This window comes from Anser anser (assembly GCF_964211835.1).
Source record: "Anser anser genome assembly, chromosome: 10".
Lineage (NCBI taxonomy): Eukaryota > Metazoa > Chordata > Aves > Anseriformes > Anatidae > Anser > Anser anser.
Window position 1 is genome coordinate 8,565,100 of NC_139730.1, and position 27,259 is coordinate 8,592,358.

Genomic DNA, 27,259 nt, shown 5'->3' on the forward strand with positions numbered 1-27,259 from the left:
CGGTCCTGAGGTGCCCTGCCGGTCGTGATAGACCCCATCAGGTGGGAGATGCCCCACCGGCCGTGATATACCCCACCGGCCGTGATATACCCACCGGTCGTGATATACCCCACCGGTCGTGATATACCCCACCGGCCGTGATATACCCACCGGTCGTGAGAAGCCCCATCAGTCGTGAGATGCCCCATCTGTCATGATATACCCCACCAGCTGTATCTCACCAGTCAGTTGTGAGATACCCATCCGTCATGAGATGCCCTGTCGATCATGATCTACCCCCATTGGTCGTGATATACCCTATTGGTAGTGATGTACCCCATCAGTCTTGAGATGCCCCATCAGTCATGAGATACCCCATTGGTTGTGATATACCCTGTCGGTCGTGAGATGCCCCATCCATCATGATATACCCCACCAGTTGGGAGATGCCCCATCAGTCGTGAGATTGTGATATACCCCATCGGTTGTGAGACGTCCCATCCGTCGTGAGATGTCCCGTCAGTCATGAGATGCCCCATCCGTCTGCAGATGCCCCGTCAGTTGTGAGCTGCCCCATCTGTCATGATATACCCCACCAGTCGTGAGATGCCCCATCTGTCATTATATACCCCCTCGGTCGTGAGATGCCCCGTCAGTTGTGAGACACCCCCTCCATCACGAGACGCCCCATCGGTCGTGAGGTGCCCCATCACTTATATGGGCTGCGAGATGCCCCACCGGCCACATCGGTCGCGACACGCCTGTCACGAGATGCTCCGCGGCTCACGAGAAGCCCCGTCAACTCGTGCGACGAGCCCGCGGGGAGGTGACGAGGGACGGCGCGGCCCTGCCGAGGGACGGGGCGCCTCGCGGGCAGGCGTGGGCAGCCCGCTGGGCCGCGTGCTGCAGCACTGCTGCGGGCAGCCCGTCACGCCGCGAGATGACGGGGCCAGCCCCAGCGCTGACGTACGCCGGGACGAGCCGATCGATAGCAAAGTTTTTAATCCCGCCGTCCGCAGCCCTGGCCGCAGCTCCCCTGCGGCTGCTGGGAGCGGTGTGGCCCCGGCGGGTCCCCCGGGTGCCGTGGGACGCGCCGGTGGCCTCGGACACGCTGCCGGGACCGCTGGCAGGGCACGGCCGCGCTCGGCATGGGGCTCCGGCTGCGCAGGAGCGCCAGCTTCACCCCCGACCACCCTGCCCTCCTGGAGGTGCCCGGCCCCGCCGCCCTGAAAGCAGAAGCGAACGTGCTCGTGATGGGAGCGGACAGCGTGGGGAAATCAGGTAGGAAACGACCGCGAGCTGAGAGCTGAAACTTTACGGGCAGGGAGACCCCTTTCTACCACAAAAAAAAAAAAAAAAGACGAGAGCTGCAGCAGATTTTGGAGAATAAGCTGCGGAGAGCAACCCCGCTGTGCTCCGGGCGGGAGGGGGAGATGGGGCTCTGCTTTCGGGTACCGGGCTGGGGAATCTGAGCACGACCTTGCAGGCAGCGGGAGAGCGATGGGGAAGGCGTTTTCCACCGCGCTGCGGTCTGCTGGTGTGCTGGTTCGTGCTGTGCCCCCCCGCTGTTTGCAGACCAGTGGCTGGAAGGGAGGGAATCCGAGGTTTGTGGGGGGAACGCTGCCTGAGTGTGATTAGGGTCTGCACCGACCTTGGTCTGGGTTTACGCATGAATCCGGGAGGTTTAGGATTATTTTGTGATTCTTATTCTCCCCTTTGCAGCCCTGACTGTGCGTTTCCTCACCAGGCGCTTTATCGGGGAGTACGGAGACATGGGTGAGTGCTGGGCCAGGGCGAGTCCCGTTAAACGCCCACTGGGGACTGGGAGGTCAGAAAGTGAGCCTGATCCCGATCCTGCTGCAGGGTTTGGTTCCTTCCCATCCCCTCCTGTGCTTCCCTAGAGCCTTCGCCTGCTCCTGGGAGACTTGAAGGTTGTGATTGTTCAGTGAGCCCTTTTTTTCACTTCAGAACCATTTCTTTGGGGTGCAAAAAGGTTCAGGTGGCACAGGTGTGTGTGGGCTGAGCGTGGGGTTCTTGTGGCAGAGGTAAATCTGTCCCACGGCCCCAGCTGCTGCTGTACGGGGAGAGCCTGAGGGCTGTGCCTCGGGGCTTGCAGTCTCCCAGGGTGGGCACTAAAGGCTTTTAGGGGACAAGACCTGGTGCAAGGGAACTGTCTCTGGGGTCTATGTGGGCAAGCATCTTTGTTCTCTTTTTTTTTTGGCAGAATTCATCTACAGCCACACCCTGACTGTGGACGGCCGAGAGATTCTCTTCCACATCTGGGACGTCCCCAACTCCCAGGTGAGAGGGCTGCACTCCTCACTTGTCTTCACCCCAGGAAGAAAACCCAGCCTTTGCTAGAAGCGGCACCCACGGGCTGGGAGCCCCAGCTACACAAAGCTCTCGCGTCAGGCTCGCTCAGCAGATGGTTTGTAGGATCTGAGCCCTTTTTGCCTGCTGAGTACAGGGCAGCCGCGTTGTTCATGGCAATAGTCATCGTAGCACACGGTTTTCTGACCGGGGAGGACAGTGAGGCACTGATATTACCCCTCCGGACTGAGCACAAGGCATTAATGCAGTGGGAGTGCCCCACGGAGGACCCCACGCTGTTATTACCTGTGCCAATTCCTGTCTGTGTGGGAAGGGGAGGGCAGCAGCTCTGACTCCAGTGTCCCTTTCTGGTCACCTCCATACTGCTCACTGCCATTCCTGTCCCGATGGGTTCAGGATCTCCTCACCCTGCGCTAGCAGGCTGGCATGGAGGGGAGGAGGTGGGTAAAGACACCCTCCTTTCTCTTTCCCCAGGACCAGGCAGATGATGGCTCCTCGGAGGAGAAGCGAATCCAGTGGGCAGACAGCTTTGTCCTGGTCTACAGCATCTGCGACCGCGCCAGCTTCAACATCCTGCCCCCCAAAATCCAGTTCATCAAGGCGGCCAAGGAGGGGCAGAGCCAGGAGAAGGTGCCCATCATCATCGTGGGCAACAAACGGGACCTGCACCACCAACGGGTGGTGTCCAGCGAGGAGGGACGGCTCCTGGCCCTCTCCCTGGACTGTGGGTTCTACGAGGTCTCTGCGGCTGAGGCATATCATGGGGCCCTCATGGTCTTCCACGGGCTGGCCGAGCGCATCCCCGACACCAAACTGGCCCTGAAAAAGGGTACCGGCATCCGGGGCATCGTCAAGACCATGTCAGCGGTGTTTGCCCGCAAGCGAACGGACTCCCTCTGAGCCGCGGCCTGAGCATTGCTCCTCTGTGTGCTGCCCGGCTGGACAGAGCCTCCCCCAGGTGCCCGTGGAGATGGGGTGCGTTTCCACGAGCACGGTGGTTTCCTCGATTACCTCCGAGCCTCAGGATCTGGGTCTCCTGCCGCACGTGGCTGGCGCAGCCAAGGGTCTTCCCCCGCTAAATCCTGGCGAGCTCTTGGCTCTGTGGTGGCTTTGGGGCACGGTCTCGGCTCTTTGCCGTACCAGCTTTTTAGGTGCCCCCTGCATTCTCTGTCTGCCTCTGCAGGTAATTCCTGCTGCTCCAGGCAGTGCCATCCCCAGCTCCTTCTTTGGGAAGCCGCCTGGGTGAGCAGGGAGGACTCGCCGCCTCCGCCCCGCTCTGTGTCCCCAAGCTGTCACCTTGGCATCCTGCTGCTGACCCCGGAGGACATCAGGCAGGGTCCTTGACCCTCCCGTCCCATCCTCCTTCTCTCCGTGACTCCAGGCAGAGCTGCGCTGGTGACCTGCTCCTCCCGGCCGCAGCCTTTTGGTGGCTGTGGACATTTCCCTTGTGCAAGTGGCGCGCGGGCTGTGCATGGGAAAGTCAGGCGCCGGGCTCGTTCCCAGGATGTGGGATTGTACCGTGCGTCTCGTAAACCCAGACCTCTGTGAGCCTGCGGGTCCCCGGGGAGGAAGGGAGGTGGGGAGGAGGGCAGGGGAGGCTTTTCCCCTTCCCTGGTGTGCCTGGGAAAGCAGTGTGTAGGAAGGGGGTGGTGTGTGCGGTACAGACAGTGATTGCTCTGCTCTGTTCTCCTCTAAATGGAATAAATCTTCTTTGGCAGGAAGCCCCTGGCTCCTCGTGGCTGTGAATTTGTACTCCAGGCATGGGAAGAGGCACGTATGGTGCCGGGCACTGCCCGAGCATGGCGAAAGGCAGGGGCCCTCCTTCCCATGGTGTTCCCAGCCCTTTATGGCTCGCCGTGTATACCCAGTTAGCGCAGCCTCTGCAGGCACTTTCGGGATCCCCTTGTGTGACCAGGGGCTGATTTTTCCCTTCCTCAACCCATTCTGTTCCTGGGCTAGCTCTGGTAAAGCGAACTGCACCAGGGGCAGGTAGGGAAGGTTTATTACTGCAGCAGATACAACCACAAGTTGCGGGAAGTGGGGCAGAACTGCAGGAAAAGGGGGTCCAGGCACTCCACCCGCTGTCACCGGTCTCATTTCTGACCCTCAACAAGGACCAGGGTGGCCCAGAGCCGGTCCCTTTCTGCTCTTTTCCACATCTCCTTCCCTTCTCTGGTCCCCTCTGGTCTCTCCTCCACCTACTTCTCCCTCCAACAGCAGCACTTTTGGCTGCCTTTGCTCTCCCCCTCCTGGCCCCAGCGCACTCCTCAGGGAAGAGCCACCCCCGGGGCAGAGCAAGGACCCTCCTGTGTCCGCGGGGGGTGTGCGTGGCGGGGATGACCACAGGGCAAAGCGCCCCGTGGGTTCTCCTATGGTCTGCTTGGGCTCCAGCATAGGAACGGGGGGTTGGCACCCCAGCGGGACACAGCCATGGATGCGACCCACGAGCACGGACAGACACCCCCAGAGGGACGTCCCTGCTCGTTGGCGCACCGATATCTGTGTCCGTGCGGGGCGTGGGGACGCGGGCAGCGGCGGGGCGAAGCGTGCTGGGGGGGGCCGAGCCGTGTGCCCCCGCCATCTCAGTCCTTCTTGAAGGCCGGGCTGTAGAGGTTGGCGTAGTAGGCCCGGCTGTACATGGCCTCGGGGCCGAAGCGGTAGGAGCCCTCGCTCACCCGCCGGTTGTAGGGGGCGAAGGCGGATTTCCGCGGCAGGGGGCACTCGGGCTCGAAGGCCGGGCTGCGGTAGAGGTTGTGGCGCACGAAGAGGGGGTCCTCCAGGCCCAGGAAGGACAGCGGGTGGTGGCCGCGGTACAGCCGCCAGTCGCCCCTCAGCTGGGACTTGTCCTCGGCGGGGGCAGAGGCGGGCTTGCCGTCCTCCTCCTTCTGCTCCGTCTCAGGGCCGGCCTTGCTGCCCCCGGCCGCCGCCTCGTCCTTCACCGACTGCCTGCGGAGCTGAGAGCCGGCGTGAGCGGCGGCCCCGAGGGAGGTCTCAGGGGAGAGACCTCAGGACGGGACATTTTATCCCCACGGGGGTCCCCAAAGGAGGAGGGAGTGGGCGGCCGCAGGACACGCGGCCCCTGGGGAGCGGCGAGAGGGGACGGGCAGGAAGGGAGGCGGAGGAGCGGGAGGGGGGGACGCGGGCTCGGCCTGAACTTTTGCCTCCCCAGGAATTTACGATCCCGTCCTGGAGCACACGCAGGGCGAACGGCGTCCCGACAGGGACAGAAGGGCGTGTGTGGCGTGGTGGCTTCAGGGCCTGGTGTCACTGGGGTGTGCCCTGCCTGGGGGGTGTCGCGGGGACTCCCCATCACAGGTTTTGGTGACTCTCTGGCCCTACACGGTGCCGTGGGGGGTGCTCATGGGGAGAGGTTGGACCTAAAAGGCTTTGCTGGAGGTGGACGGGACCTGCTCTGCGATGAACTCACCGGCACGTAGCTGTACAGGGTGCCCAGCAGATGCTTGGGGGCGCTGACGAGGGTCCCCCCCAGCGCATCCACCGTCTCCATGGCCCTGGACAGCCTGCGGGGGGTGAACAGGATCAACCCCTCGGCCGCGTCCCAGGCCACGGCGGGGACCTTCTTCACGCTGGAGATGCCGGAGGCGCAGGCGCTCTGCAGGTTGTGGGCCACGCTGCCCACCAGCCCGGGGCCGTCCCCTGCCTGAAGAGAGAAGCCACCACAGCCACTCGTGCTGGCCCCCACCAGCTCCCCCCCCCTCCAGACCCTCGCAGCCCCCCGGGACCCCGCATTTCCGCTGCAGGCAAAGGCAAAGGGCACCGACCCCGACCTGCAGCTTCCCGTCCTCGCGTCCCAGCAGAGCTGCTGCCAGCGGGGAAAGTTCCCAGCCCCGGCTCTCTGTGTTGGCAGCAGGGCCCCCCCAAAACTCCATCCCCCCCACCCAGGGTCCTCCTGCCCTTTTTTTCACTGCCGGGACCGTGCAGTGGAGGGACACTCGGTGTCGAGTCCCCAAAGCAACAACTGGGAGCTTGGTGCTCGGCTGGGGAATTGGGGCACCTGCATCGTGCCCGGCCCGTAGCCATCAGATTTGGGGGGTTTAGGATTTTTTCCCCAAGGAATAAGCCAGGGAAAGTCAATCATCTGGCTCATGCCCAGCCCCTGGGAAGGTGTCAGAAAAGGAGTGCGTTTATTCGTCTTTTTGGAGAGGAGAGTGAGGACATGTTGGGACCAGGAGGATGCTTTGGGATGACCCCATCTCACCGTCCTCCTGTTTCTCCGTACCTCACTGACGTGGCTGTCCTCCTTCTTCCCCGCTTTCTCCTGCTTCTGCTCCGGCACCTTGCTCTGCCGCCGGCTCAGCCAGCCGCCCGCAGTGCCCTGCCCCTCGCCGTGGCTTTGTGGTGCCTGGGGTGCGCTCGGCTTGGCCAGGCTGCCCTGCGGGGGCAAAAACCAGAGCTCGGGGGGAGCCCCGGGGCGTTGGGACAGGCTGGGAAGGGGCTCTCACCGCAGCACGGGGTGGGAGAGGTGAGGCACCCCCCGTCCTGATGGTATCTGGTCCTCCCACGGGGCGTTTGGTGTGGGGAGGATGTTATGGTAGGGCCATAAATCAGCTATATAGATTGCAAGCCAGCTAGAAATAACTCGTCCTGCTAACGTGCTGCAAGCTGTGTGAATGTGCTGATGGCACGGAGACTGCTGGCCCCAGCTCCCACTGCTGAGCAGGGGAAAACTGGCAGCGACTGCCCCTGCTGCCTATTGTGCTCTCTGGGAACATGGGAAAAGGGCTCTCGGGTTTTACCATGGGAAAAGGCGATGAAAATCCCATCCCAGCCTTCGGTAGGAATCCCAGCATTTCAGGTCTGGCCTCAGGGTGTGCGTGTGATGCTGCACAGGGGGGTGTTCCCATAGCCCCCATTTTGCTGGGGGGTCTCTGGGGGGATTTGCAGCACTCACCACGATGGGGATCCAGGTGACCAGCTCCTGCCCTTTGGTTTTGGCGCGCTGGAGGCTCTGGGTGGTTTGCTGGTAAGCGCGGTGGGAGACGGTGCTGACCAGGGCTCCGATCCGGCCCAGGGTGCTGGGAGCACTGGGAGTGCTGGGAGCACTGGGAGCACTGGGAGCACTGGGAGCTCTGGGAGCGCTGGGCTTCCTCTGGGAGACCTTTGCTGCTGCCCCACGAGTCTCTTTGGGCTTCTGATCTAAAGGCAGAGCAGCCCAGGGCCGGGCAGCAGGGGTTACAACCCGGGGGGCAAAAACAGCCCACCTGGGCAGCCCCACACCAAAAGCCTCCGGTGGCCAAATACCAAGCATCCTCCCTCCACCTGCACCCCATAAGCGAGGTGCCACCTCTTATAGGGCCAGCCTCAGGGTGCTTCCTCCATCCCAGCCACCCCCTGCCCTGCAGGGACACCCCTCCGCAGCCCCCCTGGGGGTGATTTGGGCATCGGGACTACCTGCTTCCTCGTCCTCTTCTGGCAGCAGGTACTCCATCAGCTTCTCCAGCCCGCCCAGCGCCGTGTCGACGCCGGCGGCCGCCATCTGGCTCACCGAGTTGCTCCTCGTGTACCTGGCCGTGGTCTCCACGGTGCTCTTGGTCGCCTCATAGCCCTCCACCGCCAGCCCCAGGATCTTGTCCATGGAGTTGCCAATGGTGCTTTTGGCACTTTGGATGGGGGTGGAGATGGTGTCCTTCAGTTCGGAGGCGAGCTTCAGGCAGAGAGATGGAGAAGAGCCCTGCTGGCGTGCTCTGGGTGGCAGGGGACAGCCAGAGGGACCACGGAGCCCCCAGCCGTGGCCGCACCAGCAGACAGCCCCAGGAGGGGCATGACAATTTCCCACAGCCTGGGCTGGAGGCGGCTGGCGGGGATGGCACACAGCACACCGCTGACCTATATCTGGGAGCTACCCAACCCTTGTGGCCAGCTCCTTGCTTCGGGGTGCCCCGGAGCAGCCCCTCACCACCAGCAATGACCAGAGGCAGGCGGGAAGCCAGCCCAGAGCCTGCCCCATAGGAGAAGCAGCGTGTGCTCCACAGGGGGGCTGCAGGGTCCCAGAGGCTGCGGCTGTCCCACCCGTGACCTACCTTGTCGACGGGGTACTGCAGGGCAGGGATCTTCTCCTCCAGGTGGTCCAAGCCCCGGCAGGCCAAGTTGTTGGCTACAGTGACTGCCTCGGGCAAAAGCACGAGAGCGGGCTGGTGAGAAAGGCTGGGGGCTGCGCCGGGGGTGCTGTGTGCCGCTGCCAGCACCACGGGAGGCTCCCCCTGCCGTGTCCCCCCTGCCCCCTCCCCACCGGCAGCGCTGGAGGACTCACACTGGGGCTCCAGCCTGCGCACCACGGGCTCCACGCTCCACAAGGCCAAGGTGCTGGCGCCCTGCACGCCCCGCTCGTAGACCTCGCACACGGAGGCCATGAGCGGGTGGGCCTCCTTGGTGCTGGCGTAGGTCCGCTGGAGGCTTTCGCAGGTCGAGCTGACCACCGGCAGCTGCAGGACCCGCTGCAGCACGTTCTCCTGAGCATCAGAGGGGGACGGTTAGGGGCCAGCCAGCTCCCAAAAAACGTCCCATCACCTACGGACGTTTGGCACATCGCTGTGACCACCCAGGAGCTCAGCTCCCACTGGAGGAGGAGGGCACGTCCCCAAGCCCACTTTCCCCGCTTTCCAGTGTCAGCTCAAGGCTCTGCTGCACCAAGCAGCTGCTCAGGAGGCTGAGGGCCAGGAGGTGGCACAAGTGAGAGTCCCCCAGCCTCCTTTCCTATGGCTCAGCTGTGCAAAACCAGGCTGGCTGCTGCTGCTGGAGGAGCAGCGACCCCACAAACGACCCCACAAACGCCGTTGGAGCGCTGCTGGTCCCCACTCGCCCCATCTCCCAAGCCCGACTGTTCTCCTTCCAGCTCGGGGTTAACTTCCCTGATTCTCAACTAGATAATTTCAAGCATGCCAAACGTTATCCTTTGCTCTGTTTTATTACAGGTAAAGATACCACACGGGGCAGCACAGGGTGCGTCTCGCATCCACCTGGCGCAGCCCGTATGAGCTGCCTGGCGCTATTCACACTCTGCCCTTTCCTCTCCCTCTTCCCACACTCACCTTGGCACTTCCATCCTGCAGGGTCTGATTCTTCTTGGCCGTCATCGCGACACGTCCGCCTGCAAAGCAAAGTCCAGAGCCGCAGGCTGTGCTGTGCTGCCCCTGGGCTCCCCGCTCGCTGCTGCTCGCCCCACGATGGGCGGGAGCTGGGCTGGGACACGCGCCTCCCCTGGGTGCCACGGATGTGCCATTGCCTAAGGCATGACTTTTTACCAGTTAAACCCTACAGCCAACAACTCCACGTGCTCCTCCCCTGCTAGCGGGCCTCAGCAGCCGAGGATGCGAAGAACGGTCTGAGAGGCATCTGGTTCGGAGGAGCAGGGTAAAAGCAGGATGCAATGTGTTAGCAGGACTGGAAAGAAAGCTCAGGGTAGCCAGGATGGGGGGAGAGGTGCGGAAAGGTAGGAAGCGGGGAGAGGAGCGGAGAGAGGAGCTGCTGGCAGGATGAGGCGGGCTGAGAGGTGGTATTTGGGATGTGGGGCTGTGATGGGGACAGTGAGATCTCCCTGTGCACCACCCCATGGCTCAGCACCTTCCGCTCTGTCCCCGTGCACCCAGCTGGCGAAGCACCACGAAACCCCCAACAGTGCTGCTCCCACCTCGGTGACACCCACGAGCACAGCTCCGGCTCCCTTTTCTCAGCAGCAAACTGAATTCAGGAGATTTAAGGAATGCAGGCAATCCCTGCCCTCACCCCGACTAGTCCTGCTGAAGCTGTCCCCCCTGTGGGGACCGGAGACTCACCGAGGGTCTGCCTGTCCAGAGCAGGAGGTGGTGGCAGCGCCGTCCCTGCGTGCGGGTCCTGTGCCGGGGTGCGCGGTGCCCCAGGCACTACCACCCCCAGGCCCCACCTCCCAGCTGGGTTCGGAGCCACGGGTTGCTGTGGAAACTGGGCAAACAGCTCCCCGAGGCCACCCAAATTTGGGACGGGTGGCTGCAAAAATGGCCCCTCCGCCACCATTGCTGCAGGGCCTGGGGGCTGCGTGCGTTCGATCCTGCTCTGCCAAAAGAAGGTGGGAAGGTGCCATCCGCGGACCCGACCACCTCAAAAGCGGTAGAGTTTGAGCAACAGGCAGCCAGAGAGAAGGTGAAGGGGTCAGGCAGGGTTTCCTGCAGAAAATGGGGGTGATGGCTGCAGAAGAGGTTAAAGCCTTCCTGTGGTGCCTGGCTGTGGACTGTGACACGGCAGGAGAGGAGGAAGGGGCGTTGCAATGAAGGCCTGCAGCTCGTGGTTGATCTAACACCGAAAAAAGAGTTGAAGGAGGGAAGGAAAGGCGGATGTGATGGAGCCAAGCTGCAGGACAGGAGGATAAAAGTGTTTTGAGTGGGGATGAGCAGCACCAGGTTCCTTTACCAGGGCCAAAGGACGAGACCGTCAGCACGGGAGGCACAGGCCTGGCTGGGTGCGTCACCTCTGGGACCAGACATGATGGCAGACACTCCATCAGGAAAGCTCCAGGCATTTGGAACAGACAGAATCAGACATAAAAATCATGCTGTAAGTGATCTCTGGAGGTCACCTCCTCCAGCACCCGCTCAAAGCAGGGCTACCTTTGAAGCCTGCTCAGGCTCCTTGGGGTCAGTCAAGCCTTGCAAATCTCCAAGGCTAAAATTCCCTTCTCCCTGGGCCCCAGTTCCAGTGCTAAGCCACACTCATTGCAAATTACTGTTACCTTATGTCCAGCTGGAGCTTTCTCTGTTATTACATGCGCCTGCCACCTCTTTTCCTTGCTCTGGGCACCTCAGAGCAGTTTGTGCTCCAGCTTGCACGGCTCGTGCTGCAGACCCCTAAATGTCCTAACCCCTCGGTGATGCTGGACTCTTCTGACCCTCAGGATCTCTCCTGGGCTGGTGGGGCCAAAACAGGTCGCAGTCCCATGAATGTGGCCTACAAGCAGTGCAGCAGCTCGGCCTCTGTCCCTTAACCCCCGTGCAGGACACAGAGGTGTGCGCCCAAGCCTGCGTGGCTCTGGGCTCCTGGCAGCACGGCTCGTTCCTCCTTTCCTCCCAGAGAGCCTGGATTTGCTTCCAGCCCTGCAAAGCTCGCAGACCTGCCTTGCTTGCTGGGCTCACCCCTTGGGAAGAGGCACACCAGTGTCCTGGGACAGAGGCACACCAGGGTCCTGGACGGGCTCCAGCGCCGCAGCGGGGTGAGTCACGGCTCTCCAGACAGCGGGACAAAGGGCAGCAGCCTGCTCACAAGTTTACTCTCTTGGCACCGATGCTTCTCCCAGCTCTGCTGGCCGGGTAGGGGCAGTGCCAGCCTTCTCCCCGCCTTGGCATGAGCTGGGATCAACAGTCAGCGCAGCCTTTGCCCTGCTGTGGCCTTTCCCCTTCCCCTCGCTGCGCGGCAGAGGCTGTGCCAGCCCCATGACACACACTTTCTGCAGGCAGCATTTAGAGCCCGGATCGGCCGGGTGCAGGGCAGCAGAGGTTTACATCCTTGTCTCTGCAGTCTGCTCCATTCCCATTAATATACCATGGTTGGGGGTGAGACAGAGCCCTAAAGACACGTGAAGCATCGTTATACTTAGGTCTGTAGGGGGGCTGGAGAAGTAGTTAATTTATTTCCATGCCCAATGGCAGGATCACCATCCCCAAATCACTGCTGGCAAGTGTGTGTCCAGTTACTTCTTAAATACTGTCTTCCTTGGCAATCTATTTAGTGTTTTGTTTTACTTCAGTTCAAAATAACATCACCTGCGTGATTTAATTCTCCATTGCAGCGATATAAATGTACCTCTTGGATGGAGTTAGAGACCAATTTACTGCCTTCCACTTGGCAGAAAGCCTTTTAGACACATGAAGACCCTTCACACCCTCTCTCAGTCACCTTTCCTCTACAAAGCCAGTTCATTTGATCCCTCCCTAGAGATGTTGGGTTTTAGACCTTTGATCACTCTTGCTGCTCACCTGGGACTCTTGAATGGCTCACACGTTTCTTGAAATATCGTGCCAAGCACGGTATAAGTGCTAGGAAACCCTTGTCTGTGAGCAGATTCCTTATCTCACATACCATTCTCCTGTTAATTGCTACCATTATAAAATATATATGAGACCAGTAATTCAGAGGGAAATTCGTGCTAAATTGTTGCCGAACACAACGCTTTGTACATTACTCAGGAAGTGACATTTTGGAGCTTTTAAATTTGCAAAGCTCTTACTGCAGGGGACAGGAGTAAACAGTAAGCTACCAGCAGGAGCTCAGTTTTAATGGCTATCCCTTCCCCATCCCTCCCCGCCTCAACCAGAGATATTACCCTTCACTCTCTGCCCTGAGCAGGTGTTCATTATTAAACAACCGCAGCAATTTGCCCTACAACACAAAGAGCCATCCAAACGACAGGCTGTTTATAAGGTATTTCAGTGCAGGTGTAGCCATTCGTTTCACCTAGCTGTGCCTGTGCTGGGCTGAAGGCTCCAGCACTAACTGCTTGTACTCAAGGCAGCTGATGGCAATTCCCAAAATGCCATTTTTCAGGTGATTTCATGTGCACTTTTACCAGGTACTCACATGTTTACTTCTTAATGTTTTTGCATCTGAAATTGGGGTTGTAAATGAGCCTGTCAAATCTGGCTGCCACCCTGCTCCTGTGAAAGGAATGCTCTATAACCCGAGAACAAACACAGGCAATATGTCTTCAATAGTTTCGCCCAATTTGGAGATATGAGAGAGGATTCCTTCTTCGGCATCTCTTCTCCACCCTCTAAATCACACACAGACACGGTGTCATTCTTAGATAAGTTTATTGCTTGCGTTCAAACAGCTGTCCTTATTCCAACTGCTGGATTAGAAACATACAAAGAAAAGGCACTAAAAGGATCTTCTCCACTTGATCATGATTCTATGGCTTCAGTCGCATCACGTTAAAGTACATTAAATTACTAGCCTCCAGCTGGGGAGCAGAAAGGCAAGTGTTAGTGCTTAACATCCAGTAAAGTTACTCCTGTATGCTCCGACCTGTTCTATACAGAATGGGGCAGGTAAGGCTGAGAAAGGCTGAAAATTCATTGCCCTGTCTCCCAGGTTAAGTCTGTACTTGTTAATCCACCCCAGTCCCTCCAGGAGAAACATCAAGAACCGGCTTGTGGCTTTGCATAGTGTTTGCTTGGCACAAGGGCAAAAAACCCACACTACTCCCTCTGCAGAGGGCAGAGCGAGGTATATCTGGCCAGGGGCCACATCAGCAAGTTAATCTCTTTCCCTTTACCTACGAACTACAAGGGAAAAAGAGGAATCAGCTTGCAAAACAGCGGAAGATCTATTTTGTATCCAAGAGGTCCCCTGAGAGGAATTCGTAATGCAGCTTCTTGCAAGAAGACAAAATTCTGTAGACAAAGGGTAGCCAAACCTCCGCTGCCAGGACATCGAGATTCTTCTCCTTTCCTTAGGAGAGGAGTTAAGAGGCTGTAGGGGTTGCTGCACGCTAGGATAATGATCAATCTGACCGAGGGAGGGATGGGTCACACACTGCCAGCATCTCAAAGGCAAGGGGAGTAAAGGAACAAAACAACCACACTATTAAAAAGGGTATCAGGAGGAAGCCCTTGAAGGCAACATATCCATTATGGTCTGAACTGCCAGTACGCTCTGCTTTTAATGGTGTTCATTTCCATATTAAAAAGAAGAGCTGCTGCAGGCCATGTTTGGTCTTCAGACACACTTAATTATCCTGCTCAGCAACCTCTTTTTTCAAACCCTTCATTGGCAGCCTAAGACTTCAGATTCAAAGTGGAAGTGATTCCAGGCATGACCACAACGACTTAAGGTAAACTGGGGCACTGCATTACCGTGCCTACTCAATTCCACAGCCTTCTCCTTTTAATAAAGGAGACCAGCACCTTTTAATTTCTGTTTACAGACAGTATCAGGAATAATAAGAGAGTACCTTGGTCCTGGTTAGAGTAATCTCTGTTCACATCTCCTGACAGATGAAACAAGGAGTCCTTGCATCTGAAAGCAACAGAACACACAGGCCGAGCTCTGATGAAGAAAAGCGATAATTTTGTCTCCTACATGATGTGCAAATTTGTCTCAGACAGTGTGGTGTACTCTGCGAAGTCAGGAGCAAAGACTGCACGTCATGTAACTGTGAGACAGTTGGACACAGCATTTCTCCTTTAACCTAGATCAGTGCCTGGCAATCGTTCCCATCTAGGTAACTGAAGAGCAATCATGCTGTCACAGGGCAAATATAAGGCATTTTCAAATGGCAGAACCAGCGAGGGAATGCAAAAGAAATCTCATGGTTGTGATGGGAGGATAATGAGGATAAAGAAAGAAAATGTGAAACGTGAATGCCCAAATCCAGGTAATAAGCTTCTCTTCTCAAGGAGATTCTGATACGATCAAGTCCAACTCCATTCCCTTCCCTCCAGGAGCTTACACAACTGGAAACACACCCTTGCAGTTTGACTCGACAAGCTCCAAGACAGCCTTCTCTCCTTAAATACAGGTTCCAAAGCTCCTTATTACAGTGGATGTTTTCAAGTAAAATTAAAACAGAAGAACAAGCTGCTTATCACACTGCGATTAATGTAAAATGGTTGAATTGAGAATCATGGGGGCTTGGGAGTTAAGGTGCATGTGTAATGGGAAATGTAGTGCTCAGGAGAGGTTCCAGATTCACAGCTTTGGAAAGTCAGTTCCCTACAAATCACAGCATTATCGGCAATGAGAGCAGCTTTTCCCAGGCACTGTCCTTCACCGAAATCCTCAGCTGGAAAAGTCAGAGTAAGTGGCCAGCAGTCCTTGGCTCACATTAAGGAAAAGAAGAAGGTGCTGATGCCCTGGGACAAAGCTGGCACTCACCAGACCATAGGTCGAGCGTCAACAGTGCGTGCTCATGTAACGTGGAGATCACTGGAAGGTCAGGTAACACCACTTCTCAGTTAGCATCAAACCACCGCCCACAGACGTCAGGATCCAGCAGTCCAGTCCCATCACAACACTCCGGCTTCCCTTCAGGCCATTTAAGCAGAGTTCCTAACTTGACTGAACACGCTGTAGAAAGTTTGACTGCAGGAACCTTTGACTGGCGAATTCTAGCTTTCCAGTGTAAACACGATTAATTATGAGTCCTATTACCTATTGCAGTAGTCTAGGCAGCTATTTCGTAACCCTGTATTAAAATAAAGGATCATCAGTAGTTCCTTATCTGGCAGCCACGTTCCAAGTCCTGTCTCTGTTTGTGCAATGTTATTCTGTCTTTTCCCATCTTCACTCCATTGGGCACCATCTGCAAAGAGAGAGGGAAGGAGCAAGGGTGGAGTTCATTTATTCAGGGGACAAAACTCATCTTGAGGTTACTGTGAGATATCTTCATTTGTAAAGTGCCACAGGGAGAACAAAAACCTGTCAGAGGTTCAAAGCTGTTGGCTCACCGCACACCGTGTGGTTCCTCTCTGTCACTGTTTCAGCTTCAGATGAGGGCTTGCTAATGTGAGGATCCCCACCAGAGAGGAGAGGAGGCCACAGAAACCAATCACTCCTGGATTGGTCTTGTAGATCCCCAGTGTATCCAAAGGACCCGAGAGATCACAGAGATTCTTCACCATGTCTAGCACCAGCGGAGGATGATTTTTAAGTATCTGAAACAGGAGGAGGAAAAAACCATGCAAGCCATCACATTTCAAACAGTTTAGTTCCTGATTTCGTTTGTCCCAGGAAGAATTCTCCTTAATCTTTTCTTTCTGTACAGCGTGTTCCAGCCTCCACGAGACCTCATACCAATCCCTGGCCAGGTTCATCAGCAGCGAAAAGTAGTAGCACTTGGTAGCCCAGTTCCGCCACTTTGGCGCATCGATGTCAGGCTGGAGTCCAACGCTCTTCAACCACAGAACCGTGTCGCAGATGAAGTACAGGGCACGGGTTAGGTTGGAAGCTGTAAGGCAGACGCGAGGGACCACGTCTGGCAGCTGCGTAGTTCTCCTGGCTGCTACCAAGGCATGCACCGTGTTGCCCAGTCGGAACACTGCAAGAGACACCACAACGGTTAGCATGGCTACTGCAGAGACACAGCTCTAGGCAGGGAGACTCCGCACATCGCTGCCCACACGTACATTTCTTACATACATACTGCCCACATGTATATTTCTTACATTTACATAAACTTAACAGGCTTTGGGCATTTGTATGCTTAAACATCTTCTCCACTCTAAAGGAAAACTGCGAGTTTGCAGTGTGAGAGGCTAGTATTAGGGAGGAAAGGGGTGCAAATCCCTCAGTACTACTGTCCTAAACACAATTTTGTCAATAGCCAGGAGTTGCCAGCTTTTCCTGCTGCTCCATTTTCAGTGCTTGGGTGTGCTCTGGACCCATATGACTCTGAACAGGGCAGCGACACAAACAGAGCCTCCAGTGTCAGTGGTACACTGCTGTGAATTTCCCTTAACGCTGGACAGGAGATGTTACGGCATAAACCCCATTGCCACCACGAGCTACACCTTTCCTAAGCTTCTGCAAAAGCTGGTGATTTACATGCTGAGCACGCTGACACCCAAGTCCCTCCTCAGTCACGAATTTGTCAGAGGTACACATAGTTCCCTGCAAACAGGAGCAGTATATTCCACTTCAAGCTATAACACTTAACAAACCCTATTTCATGCCCTGCACAGTTTAGGTTTCACCTCATGAATGTTAATACTGTATCACACAAAATACTTTTAATAACCTGCTGCGCTGTAACAGTGATAGATGTTGGCTGTACCCAAGTTTAGTGGAGCTACAAGCGCCCTGAATTTAGGCCTGAAGCCTACTAGAGGTTTGTTTAGCACAAACAAGAGAATTATGGCTATGCTGATAAACCAGCTGGCCTCTCTCCTGGAAATTACCATACTCCAGAGCTAATTGGCATAATAAAACAAATCTATGGTAACACATTAAATCAGCGTACTTGCCTCACGTATTGAAATTGTTCCAGGATTGAGTAATTGATAAGTAGGTGTAAGATCAAGCTGAAAGCAAACAGGACAACCGCAGCAACAAACAGCACAGCCCTAACAGATGCAGGGGTGACACAGAATGAAGTGATGCATACAGTTAGACCATGAGAAAAGTAGGGAAGGGTACATAATTCAGTAGAGTGTAAGTGCTAAAGGAAAGTCATGTGTGAAGTAAGATTTAAGAAGCCACATTGAATGATGGTTCTTCAGAGGTGATTTTCATGGCGTGGTGATCTTTAATGTTAAGATGCCTCACTCTGTTAGCTGGGAGGACTAATGGGAGTGCAGTAAGCCAGTTGTGTGTCAGAACTCCTTGTTCTGCCCCTAAATAGGGATGACAACTTTGATTCCTGCAGCAGCAGCTGGCTGTTACCTTACTTCTCCAGTTCTCCCAGCAACAACTCATCGGAGAGGAGGCTAAAGAAGCGATAAATGTCATTTTAGCCTTACTGATTCTGGCAAGCCAAGGCAGGGTAAGGATGTTGACAGCTCTGCGAGTACATTAGAAGGGTTTTGTGGCTCTAGGTGAGGCACAGAGAGGGCCAGGCGAGTTGGGTGGAGGTGCCCGTGGCGGAGGCCGTCCCCGGGACACCGGTACTTACTCTTACGGCCAGAGCTCATGCTGGCTTCCAGCTGCTTCAGCTTCAGCACCAGCTCCTCCTTATCGGCCTTACGCTCTATGACATAGCTCAGCAGCATGCACGTGTACTGCGTGGCTCTGCAGCGGCAAACACAGCAGGAACGCGGGGTGAAAACGCGACGGGCACACGGGGCTGGGGGGCGACGACGCCGGGGCTGGGGGGGCGCCGGGGGCCCGCGGGGCGGCCCCGCACTCACCGTAGGAGCCGCTCGCGGCCCTGGCTGCGGTCGGTGAAGTCCACGAAGCGCTCCATGGCGGCGGCGGCGGCGGGGCAGCACCGGGAGGAGAACGGCGGCCGCCCCGCTCCGCTCCGCCCCACTCCGCCCCGCCGGCGGAACCTTGCCGCTGCGGCCTCTGTTCCCCGGCCGGGCGGCGTCGCTGCCGGCCCGTTGTCATGGCGACCGGCAACGGCGGAGCAGGTGCGGGCCGGTGACCCCGCGAAAAGCTTCCCCCCCCCCGGTTGTTTTTTTTTTTTTTTAATGCCTTCTCATAAATCTTAACAAACTCAGCCCTAAACTTTTCCTTTTTTTTTTTTTTTTTTTTTGTAAATGTAAAATATCAATGTCTGTGTGGCCGATATTCGCAGAGCAGAACAAAAACTATAAGTAACAGAGGGGCTGCAACAAGTGGAAATGAGCTACACAGAACAAGTTTGCTGTGCCCATGCCCAAAGGAACCCCCTTCCCTCTTAAAGATCATTAACCATATTTTCTTTTTTTTTTTCCCTTTACCTCATGAAAGTAGATATTGTGCGATTCTTCGTTCTCCTGCACCTGCTGTGGTTACTGCACCGGTGGTGTGCTCTGCACTGGGAGAGGCAGCAAGATGCCCGCGCGTGTCCGGAAGCATTCCCTGGAGATTCCTCCGCCATCTGAGGAGGACTGGCTAAAGGATGACGAGGAAGACTTCTTCCTGCAGGATCCCGAGCGAATACGTGATGCGTTGCCTCAGCCCTTCAGGATGGTCAACAAACTGGTGATGCTGGTTTTTGAAAATGCTATGGAAATCATCGAAAGAAGGGAGACGCTCCGAGAAGCACAAAAACTGAAGGTCCAGCCCACAAAATGCTTTCCTACAGCTGAATTCCAGGTACAGAGCCCCTTACACCAGGGATAGCAGCAATTAGCTTGCCGGTTTCTCTAGAGAATATCCATTCAGTTGGCTTTACATCCTCCTGTTCATCACCTTCCTCAGAATCCACCACCATCTCCCCGATTCATTTCAAAAGGCTGCAGTTTCTCAGCTTGTCTGACAGGTTCTGCTTGCCACCCATCTATCACATCTCTCTGAAAAGAAAGAAGCAGGTATTAAAGAGTACTAAATTCACCTTCTGCTTCCTTGGCTGGCTCCACCCTTGTTGGCCCAGAAGGTAATTAGTCAGTAGCATGCAAATGAGCAAGCTTGGCTTTGTGTAATAGTGAATATGCTGTGAAAGGTGGGAGCAGTTTTTTATTTTTTATTTCTGAGAGAAATAAACTCTCTAATTCCTGACAGAGCAATCTCTGTGACAGAGGAGATGAGACCTTCTTCCCCTGCTCTTCTGATGAAAGCTCATGCAAAAGCTTTTCCCTTGTAGAATAAATCAGCCTTTGCTATTGGTAAAAGGTTAGGAGAGTATTGCTAGTGTGGCTGATGTATCCTCCTCGTCTGAAGTGGGGTGCACACATCTTTTCCCTTTCTTGGTAGGTAACTGGAAGAGCCAATTGCCCGTCAGTGTCTGGAAAATTCATCTTTGTTGGTCTGTCCGTGGGTCTGGCTGCCTTCAGGAGGTACGACTGTAAGCAGGTCTGTGTTTGGGATGCAGTCAAGACAGAGATTTGTGTCATCCGCTCCTTGGACTTGGGGAACGAGCACCATGTCCTGCTCACTGTGGATGAAGTGGGTAGGTGTGACGTGGGTTTCCCTGACCTGGCTGGTGGATGGCTGCGCTCTGGAGCTGAGGGGTTGGTAGCTGCTTTATGGAAGAGTGCTAAATCAGGAGGAATGTGAGTGTGGCTGTTGTATTTCCTAGAAAGCCCTGCGAAAAAGAGTGTTAGGTAACGGGCTGTAGGGTGATAGAGTGGCCCTAAGGCCTTGGGATTAGGAAAGGGTGTGGGTTTGGTGTCGTAGATGCAGGGCTGAGGCTGAAGTGCAATAGGTTTTAGGAATAACTTGGACCAGATGAAAAGAAGCATTGCTAGGTGTGACCTCCTGCTTGTGCTTTGTTTCAGCACCTGTAATTGCACAGCCCTGTGGTAAACAAGTTTGTTTGTTGATTCATCTGAAACCTGTCATTTCTGGTGGAGGTGCTTTTCAGACTGTCTTATCCATCTCTGTGTACAATCGAGTGTTTGCTGGTGATGACAAAGGAAGCCAGTGAAAGTGTATTGCTGGAAGCAGTGGGATATTCTTCCTTGAGCCCAGAAAAAAACAAAAACATAATCCTGTCCACTCTCCTGGACATACTGTAACAGCCCTCTCCCAAGAGCATGGCTACCATCTGTTCACTTTCCTCCTCCTACTTCTGTATTTCTATTGCAGGGCTTGTCTCGCTCTTCTGCTTTCACAGGGAAAGCTTCCTACTCATTAAGATCTTAAATGAGGTGGTAAGTACTGATTTAATTGCATAGACACTGCGTAAGGACTAGTAAATAATCAATCATGAAGAGTACTAATTGCCTTCAGGAAATTCGGTCATGGGCAGCCACATGCTGACACCAGAGCTCATTCACTGAGCCAGAAGCATGCAGGTTGGCTGGTGGTGTGACATATACTCTCTGAGCGCCAAAGTCATCCCATGCCAACGTCCCAGAGATGTATCTGCAGCAAAAGCAGCTGCTGGAGGTCCCTGACACCATCCTATATGAACCAGAGGAATAAATCTTCATTTAGACTAGTCTCAGGGAAGTGATTTTCAGAACTACTGGCTTACATGCACCTTGAAAGGACAGCCTGATGCAAGGCGCAAACTAAACATCTCTGAGGTGTTTACACAGAGCACACAGGAGTAGCACTAAGGGCCACCAGACCTTCCTGCCAACCCCGAGGAAACCTGAGAAACAAAACCCTAGGCACAAGATACTTTACTGGGAAAGAATATTCAGTTCTGTTCTTCCAACAGTATTGAGAACTGTGTAAGGCCGTGGAGCTCTGTGACTCAGTGATCTTGCTTTGATGCCAGCCTGCTTTTCTTTGGCAGGAAGATATTAGCAAGTGAAGTACTTGTGTGGAGGTGGTGCTGTCCTCAGGAGGTGATTATGCAGGAGTCCTGCTGCAAGGCAAGTGCAAGAACATGGTGTGTTCGATGACGGCTGTTGTGTTCTAGCACAGGGGCCAGCAGCAATGCTTTTAAAATGTTCCAAACATTCTGGGTTCCCAGGGATCCTGTTCCTAGCCTTCCCAGTCCCTCTCCCAGCTTAGAGACATGCTTCTGCTGCTTTCTTTCCTCCCCAAAGGCCTGGTATGGATCAGCACTGATCCCAAAAGTTGGCTGACTGGAACCGGTCAGTGCATTTCCCAGCTACCATTAGGCTTAGCAAAGCAGAGGCTCAGTGAAGGCTCCTCATGTCCCCAGAATTACTTACCTCAGTTCTTCCTCTGGTTCACTATGGCTCGCTTTTATGCTGCAAGCATGTAGACCTGAAGAAATTTCTCTGCCAATGTAAGCCAGACAGCATAGAGACAATTTCTAAAAGCACTACAACCAACTCTCCTTGCTATACTGTTCTGCTGTTTCATGGCAGCTGCCTCTGTCAACTCATTTGCTGCTAGCAGGTTTTCTGGACCCCTCTTTGGTGGTACCTGCCTGGATATGTGCTGAGAACAATTTATATTTGATTGATTTAAATATGTATCTCAACCGTTTGTAGAGAGCCAGTGTGTGAAACCATGTCTCACTTTCTGCTTTACATCAGAGGCGTCAGGTCAAATTCCCTGACTGAATTGCTTGATGGAATTTGTTTGGTGGTTGTGGGGCTTTGAGGGGCTGAACTGGATGAAGGCTGTAATGTCAGCCTCAGTCAAGCATGTGAAACCCTAAGTGGGAGGAGAGGTGGGTTGTATGGAGTTCACCAGGATTTTATATTTCAAAAACTCTCCACATTTTGTTTTAATGATATAAGATAACAGAGGCTGCTTGCTTGAAAGACCTTTACTCCTTGTTTCCAGTTGCTCAACAAAGTTTCCCAATGCAGGCAGCTCAAAAGTTTGGCTGGAGGTCTACCGATTGCCTAAGGATTCCTGGCTGAAGGAGACAGAGAGGAGCCCAGGAGCTGCAGCAGGGCTGGCTTTCAGGGAGATGAGGTCAAGCTGGACATCTGTGGTACGAAACAGTTCCACCCCTCTCCATGCTATTTTTTCTTATACCCTTTTGCCTACAGGTCTTTCCCCAAACCTTGCTCTTGCAGACAGCGACAGCAAGATACAGGCTGAACAAGTCTGTCAGCCCAGGGGGATGGAGCATGTGTCTCTACAGCTGCCCATCCCACATTTCACAAGGCCTTTGTGTTATTGGGACATGTTTACTCTCCCAAGACAGGCCTTCCAATGAGGTTCCTTTGGTCCCAGGGCTAGCATTCCTGCTGCTCCTCCCTGAAACCGTCAGCTCCTTTCCCAGCAGTATTGCCCCATCTGAGGAGGCCCTGTGCAAGGGTATTCTCACAGGGTTTCTCCCTTATGTTATTAGGGGAAGGTGGAGGAGCACAGTGGGAATCAGGCCTGAGATCTCCACTCAGAAGTCTGGTCCTGCAAGGGCCTATGGCTTGGGTTCTTGTTTTAGGCTGCCTACGAGGGGGATCTGGGCGGCTCATAGCTGAATCCACCTGAGCAAGGCAATGTCTCCGCCCTGCCTCAGTTAGTTTGTTTGAACTAACCAATGCAATCACCAGTTCGTCGGCAAAAAAGTCTGGAGCCGCATGGAGACTGTTCTACAGAGTTAGTAACTGGCCTCAATGAACGTCCTGGGCTGTTGAGGGAAATCTTAAATGCTGAGTCAGTGCTTAACCCTCTCCTACATCACTTTCACCCTTCTAGATTTCACCTTTCCACACACAGACACCTTCTGCCCAGAACCTCCAGCTAACCCTCTGTAATACCTGCCTCATACCTCTTGCTTCTCCTTCAGCAGAGACTTTTCTGGGAATTCAAGAGTGAACTCCTCCACCCTTTGTAATGGTGTTAAGGAACTAGTGGACTCCTTGGGTTTCTGTGTTTTGGCCTGAAGAATGAGCCTAAAATGAGTATCTCAGTATAGGAGGCAATGTGAGATTTGCCTATGCTTCCTTCAGGAAGCATTCGATTCCCGTGAACTTCTGACAGGTGAAAACTTAGCAGCATTGAACACAACACAGCTCCAGGGAAGCCACTTCTCAGGCTGACATTTTTCTGTTGCAGGAGTCTTTCGTGTCTGCAAACAAAGCTGAGGCAAAGCTGAGTCTCCCAGTGCTGCTGCTGAAAGTGAAACCACCCAAGCCCATTACAGGTCAGGGACTGTTTCTGTACTTAGAACATGCTGTCTTCTTCAGGTGGCAAAGGAATCATGACCCTTAAGTCTACAGAACAGTCAGAAAACTTCAGTAATGTGCTCATTTGTCCCTTCCTGGCCTATCTTTGTTAGCACAAAACACTTCAGTGTGTCTGGAAGTGGTTGTCATACACCCTTGGCTTCATTGTCACCAGAGAGGGAGGAGGCTGCTCCTAGATTCTGGCAACCTGACAGCACCCTTACTTTTGTCACTCTGACTCCTGGATTCAGGAACATACTGAAGCTTTACAGAGAGGATGGGGAGGGAGCAGACATTGGGCTGGGACGATGTCAGGGAGAATGCCACAGAAAGGCAAGGTGAGCAGGGTCCTCTGACTTGTTCTAATCCCTGCCTCCAAATACTGGGAGATGGGTTAGTGATATGGAAAGTCTCAGATAATACGTTAAGGTTGAAATACTTATACCAGGAAAATGCAGTGTGGTCTTCAAGACAATGCCACCCTGAAGGTGGGATCGTAAAAGTGCATCTGGGACTCTCCCACATCTTCATGGTGCCTACTCCTCCCAGGGCTGTGCCTCTTCCCTTTATGTTTGTAATCTAGGAACTAATTTTAAGAGCCCTTTGGATGCCTTGAAGAAAGTGGATGATGGCAGCGTGCTTGGCTTGGGGCACAATCACCTGATCAAGGACTCTCAGTGGGAGCAGCAGGAGGCAATCTTCCACAGCACTTACCGGGAGTTTCTGGAGGCTGAGGGTGAGAGTGAGAGCAAGGATGAGGTTCCCAGGTGAGTGAGCGTCCCAGCCAGCATTTCATTCCATGAGACTTCAACATGGGACACTTCAAGTGTAGATGGAAACCTCTTTCTTAGCTCTGTTTCCCAGGGCTTCAGGGCAGGGGGCTAGAGCAATTCCAGAGCCTGTTGCATCACTACCTACTTATCAAGGCCTTTCTTTACTTGATTCCTTTTTCAGGCGTGCAACTTTTCATTTTCTCCTGCCCAGCTGGATCCTACAGGAGGGACTTGAAATAAAAGTACAGCCAGGTAACTCAACTGAGCAAAAACATGTTAACATGTGAAGTTTGTCATTGCATGACATTGAGCTCCAGTTAGAACTCAGTGACTCTGGGTTGGGTTGGCTCTATAAATTCCATCTTCAAAGGCATAAGTCTGGGTAAAATATCAGCCCTAAGACTTTAAAGTCAGTCACCGGCATGAAGTCAAACAAACTTGGCTCCTTGGTTTAAAATAACTAAATGAGGGGGACACATAGGCAAGGAAAAAAAAAAAAAGACAGACAAGGGAGAATTTGTTGTGTTCTAGTTTGTGGGAGCAGAGTTTCTATAAGTCTTGTCAAGGAAACCAGGAAAGCCTTGATAAGAGCTTTCTAATTGGGGTTTTGGTGTCCTGGATTGTTCCTTTCTTTGTTCCTTGATATCCTCTATTTTCATTGTCCCCATCTCCGTTCTAGATGTTCCAGCTACCATCAGTGTGTACTGGGATGGAAGCCACAATCTCTGTTTCTATTTACTTAACCGTCCACTCAAGGAAAAAGTGGATAAGGAAGTCTTACTTTCCATAACAGAGCACTTTGGGGAGTGAGAGTATTCAGTGGCCGGTAGCTGTCACTCAGCCAGATCTTCCACTATTCAGGGAAACGAGGAATGGGGAGGAGAGCTACACCATATCTTGTGTATTTGGCTGCTATTTGGATTGCAGGGTTCTGCGTTGTACAGGCTGACAGAATCTTTAGTGAAGCAACCCCATCAAGAGACTGCAGAATAGTACATGTTTTATTGGGAAACTGGAAGCTGGTACCATGAGAGAGAATGTTCTGCACTTTCTTATCTGTCTTTGTGTCCTTCTGTTTAGATGCTGATCTGAAACCTGATGTTGTGTGGCCATGTGCAGCTCCAATTGCATGCTCAGCTGTCAGTTCCTGCTCCAGGTACCTGGCACTGGCACGTGAAGATTCAGCAATAACTATTTGGGATAAACACGTAGGTGAGCTTGCCTTTTGGTACTGTGCACTGGGATCACAATGGATAGATTGTTCCCTTCCTTAGGAGTGTAAGGCTCTGGCTTGGTGTGAGCAGGGAGCTGCCAGTGAATTTACGAGCAAATCTGAAATTAGTTTGGACTCGCTTGTTCATGGGATGCTCTGCTAGAAGTTGCCAAAGCAGCCTGACTCCATAGCCCTGATAGAACCATTCCCATGCACAGCAATGCTGGGGCTGTGAACTGCTGCAGCGAGGACTGACACCTCTCTCGTCCTGAGGCTGTGGGACAGTCACTGCTTTGCCACTGCATCCTCAGGCTATCTTTGAGGCTGTTGTGGCATCACAGTCCAGGGATACTTCCATCAGTGGAAGTATCATTCTGCCACGATGCGTGATTCTTCTGGCAGAAGAATCTTCCTCTGCCATCAAGGCTATTCTGGTAGCTTTTTTTTTCTTCTTAAACTGCTGCCTTTTTATTTATTTATTTATTTAGTTGGTTAATTTTTATTTAATGCCTCTCCAGGATATCCACTGTCTGTGACTGCCATGCCAGAGAAATGTCCCATACGTAGCATCCACTTCCTGCAGAGTGCTGCAGCTGCCAGCAGTGAGACACCTTGCCCTGGTGTAGATCCTCCCTCTCCAACCGTGGAGCTTTTAGTGCTGTGTACAGATGGGTCTTTGTATTCGTTGAGAGCATCCAGGGCCAAGAAGCCCAGCATCATGCTCCTGGCAGACAGGTGAGGTAGTCTCTGATAGATCTCACTCCAGACAAAGCTGCATTATAGTGCTCAGGTCCATCAGGGAGGCCCAGATCTCTGTGGGATAGAGGACTTTCTACTGCCTTCACCCAGATAGCTCTGCCATGTTGCTGTCAGCAACAAACACGGTTTTACTAGGAGTCAGTCCCAGTCCTAAAATCCAATGGTTGTTCTAGAACGATGGGTGTTCCTGGGTTCTGTGCACCAGAACACAGGGGCTTGTAGCACTGCTGATGTTCAACTAGCTGGGTCTCTGCCAGGTACCCAGGGCACTTCTTTCTTCTGTCCTTGCCAGAGTAACTTCCACTTGGAAGTCAAATTAAGCATTTCCTGACATCTTTCTATCAACTTTACTTTCACTTATCCCCTTGGTTTGAGGAGAAGAGAGGCTGCTGCTGCTCTGGGAGCTAGGGTCTCCTGTCTCCATGTCAGGCAGGGACTTGAATCTCCAATGTAGTTCTTGTGCAGCTATGCACATGGATAGGCCTTGGGGGTTCCTGCCCAGGAGGAAGCAGGCTTTGTTTGTATAGGGAAAGGACTTGGCTGGAACCTCATGCCAGCCCCTGTACCATATATTGCCATTGCCATTATTACGGCCTCTCAGTACATGTGATATGCATGAGACAGCGGCATAACCCTGCGTCTGTTTTATAGGCCTGAAGATCCAAATCTTGTTGTCAGCGCAGTGGTGCCTGTCCTGGCATTCCCCAGTGCTGTGAGTATGGCTGTCAAGTTCTTTAAGAGCACAGGTCCATCTGGCCTAGCACCCTCTTTCCAGTGATGGCTTTAACTGGGTACCTAGAAGAACAAGAACAGGGCAAGCAGATGTTGCTCTCCTCACATTCTTTCCCAGCCTCCAGCTATTTTCAGCTCAAGGACTTCCTGCACTAGTTACAGTTCTGCATGTACCTTCTAACTCTCAAACGATTTCTCTTCCTTGATCTTACTTGGTATCCCCTTGTACCTTTCCCTTGTTCTCTAATGACCGCTGAGGTGGGAGGCACTGGAGGCCTGCATGTGGGAGCGTCCAGCTGCAAAAATGAGAGGGTCTGGCTGTGAAGCTTCCAGGATCAGAGTCAAATACAGGAGGGCAT

At 54.0% G+C, this 27,259-nt stretch overlaps 4 protein-coding genes across 9 annotated transcripts in view; 2 read left to right on the forward strand and 2 right to left on the reverse strand.

Annotated features, from left to right (window-relative positions):
• Positions 1-132: 132 nt before the first annotated feature.
• On the forward strand, positions 133-4,031 carry LOC310904639 (ras-related and estrogen-regulated growth inhibitor-like protein). Its single transcript, XM_083849694.1, has 4 exons — positions 133-1,260; positions 1,702-1,755; positions 2,204-2,280; positions 2,785-4,031. Exons 1-4 carry the CDS (start codon positions 1,128-1,130, stop codon positions 3,208-3,210), a joined length of 690 nt encoding a protein of 229 aa, XP_083705820.1. The 5' UTR covers positions 133-1,127; the 3' UTR covers positions 3,211-4,031.
• A 264-nt stretch (positions 4,032-4,295) lies between these two features.
• PLIN1 (perilipin 1) lies at positions 4,296-11,255 on the reverse strand. Of its 4 annotated transcripts, none has more exons than XM_083849688.1 (9): positions 11,033-11,255; positions 9,360-9,418; positions 8,582-8,780; positions 8,352-8,434; positions 7,723-7,975; positions 7,223-7,467; positions 6,551-6,703; positions 5,738-5,971; positions 4,296-5,264 (listed from the first exon to the last, which is right to left on the reverse strand). In XM_083849688.1, the coding sequence occupies exons 2-9, from the start codon at positions 9,402-9,404 to the stop codon at positions 4,893-4,895; spliced, it is 1,584 nt and encodes a 527-aa protein (XP_083705814.1). In that variant the 5' UTR covers positions 9,405-9,418; positions 11,033-11,255; the 3' UTR covers positions 4,296-4,892. The 4 variants fall into 4 exon arrangements, with proteins under 4 accessions (XP_083705814.1, XP_083705812.1, XP_083705815.1 ...); XM_083849686.1 differs by lacking the exon at positions 11,033-11,255 and adding an exon at positions 10,104-10,335; XM_083849689.1 differs by lacking the exon at positions 11,033-11,255 and adding an exon at positions 10,054-10,121.
• A 1,834-nt stretch (positions 11,256-13,089) lies between these two features.
• On the reverse strand, positions 13,090-18,814 carry PEX11A (peroxisomal biogenesis factor 11 alpha; the record flags this gene model as incomplete). Of its 3 annotated transcripts, none has more annotated exons than XM_083849691.1 (3): positions 13,090-16,333; positions 17,906-18,021; positions 18,675-18,814. In XM_083849691.1, 3 exons carry the CDS (start codon positions 18,812-18,814, stop codon positions 15,768-15,770), a joined length of 822 nt encoding a protein of 273 aa, XP_083705817.1. In that variant the 3' UTR covers positions 13,090-15,767. The 3 variants fall into 3 exon arrangements, with proteins under 3 accessions (XP_083705817.1, XP_083705819.1, XP_083705818.1); XM_083849693.1 differs by lacking the exon at positions 18,675-18,814 and adding an exon at positions 18,141-18,331; XM_083849692.1 differs by lacking the exons at positions 17,906-18,021; positions 18,675-18,814 and adding an exon at positions 18,141-18,668.
• The window catches only part of WDR93 (WD repeat domain 93), a gene marked incomplete at its 5' end in the record, with an annotated part of 33,500 nt that continues 25,009 nt past the window's right edge, over positions 18,769-27,259 (forward strand). Inside the window, 10 exons of the mRNA XM_083849690.1 lie at positions 18,769-19,032; positions 19,630-19,825; positions 22,116-22,243; positions 23,314-23,401; positions 24,007-24,190; positions 24,378-24,448; positions 24,876-24,961; positions 25,276-25,408; positions 25,928-26,144; positions 26,820-26,880. Of these exons, the coding sequence (XP_083705816.1) occupies positions 18,769-19,032; positions 19,630-19,825; positions 22,116-22,243; positions 23,314-23,401; positions 24,007-24,190; positions 24,378-24,448; positions 24,876-24,961; positions 25,276-25,408; positions 25,928-26,144; positions 26,820-26,880 (1,428 nt within the window). The remainder of the gene's footprint in view (positions 19,033-19,629; positions 19,826-22,115; positions 22,244-23,313; positions 23,402-24,006; positions 24,191-24,377; positions 24,449-24,875; positions 24,962-25,275; positions 25,409-25,927; positions 26,145-26,819; positions 26,881-27,259) is intronic.

Excerpts from the sequence above, each read along its gene's own strand:
- LOC310904639 (XM_083849694.1), top strand. The coding sequence starts at position 1,128 with ATGGGGCTCCGGCTGCGCAGGAGCGCCAGCTTCACCCCCGACCACCCT. Across the intron at positions 1,261-1,701 it reads GGACAGCGTGGGGAAATCAG|CCCTGACTGTGCGTTTCCTC; the intron begins GTAGGAAACGAC and ends TCCCCTTTGCAG. Across the intron at positions 2,281-2,784 it reads GGGACGTCCCCAACTCCCAG|GACCAGGCAGATGATGGCTC; the intron begins GTGAGAGGGCTG and ends CTCTTTCCCCAG.
- PLIN1 (XM_083849686.1), bottom strand. The coding sequence starts at position 10,320 with ATGGTGGCGGAGGGGCCATTTTTGCAGCCACCCGTCCCAAATTTGGGT. Across the intron at positions 9,419-10,103 it reads TCTGGACAGGCAGACCCTCG|GCGGACGTGTCGCGATGACG; the intron begins GTGAGTCTCCGG and ends TTTGCTTTGCAG. Across the intron at positions 7,468-7,722 it reads AGAAGAGGACGAGGAAGCAG|ATCAGAAGCCCAAAGAGACT; the intron begins GTAGTCCCGATG and ends CTCTGCCTTTAG.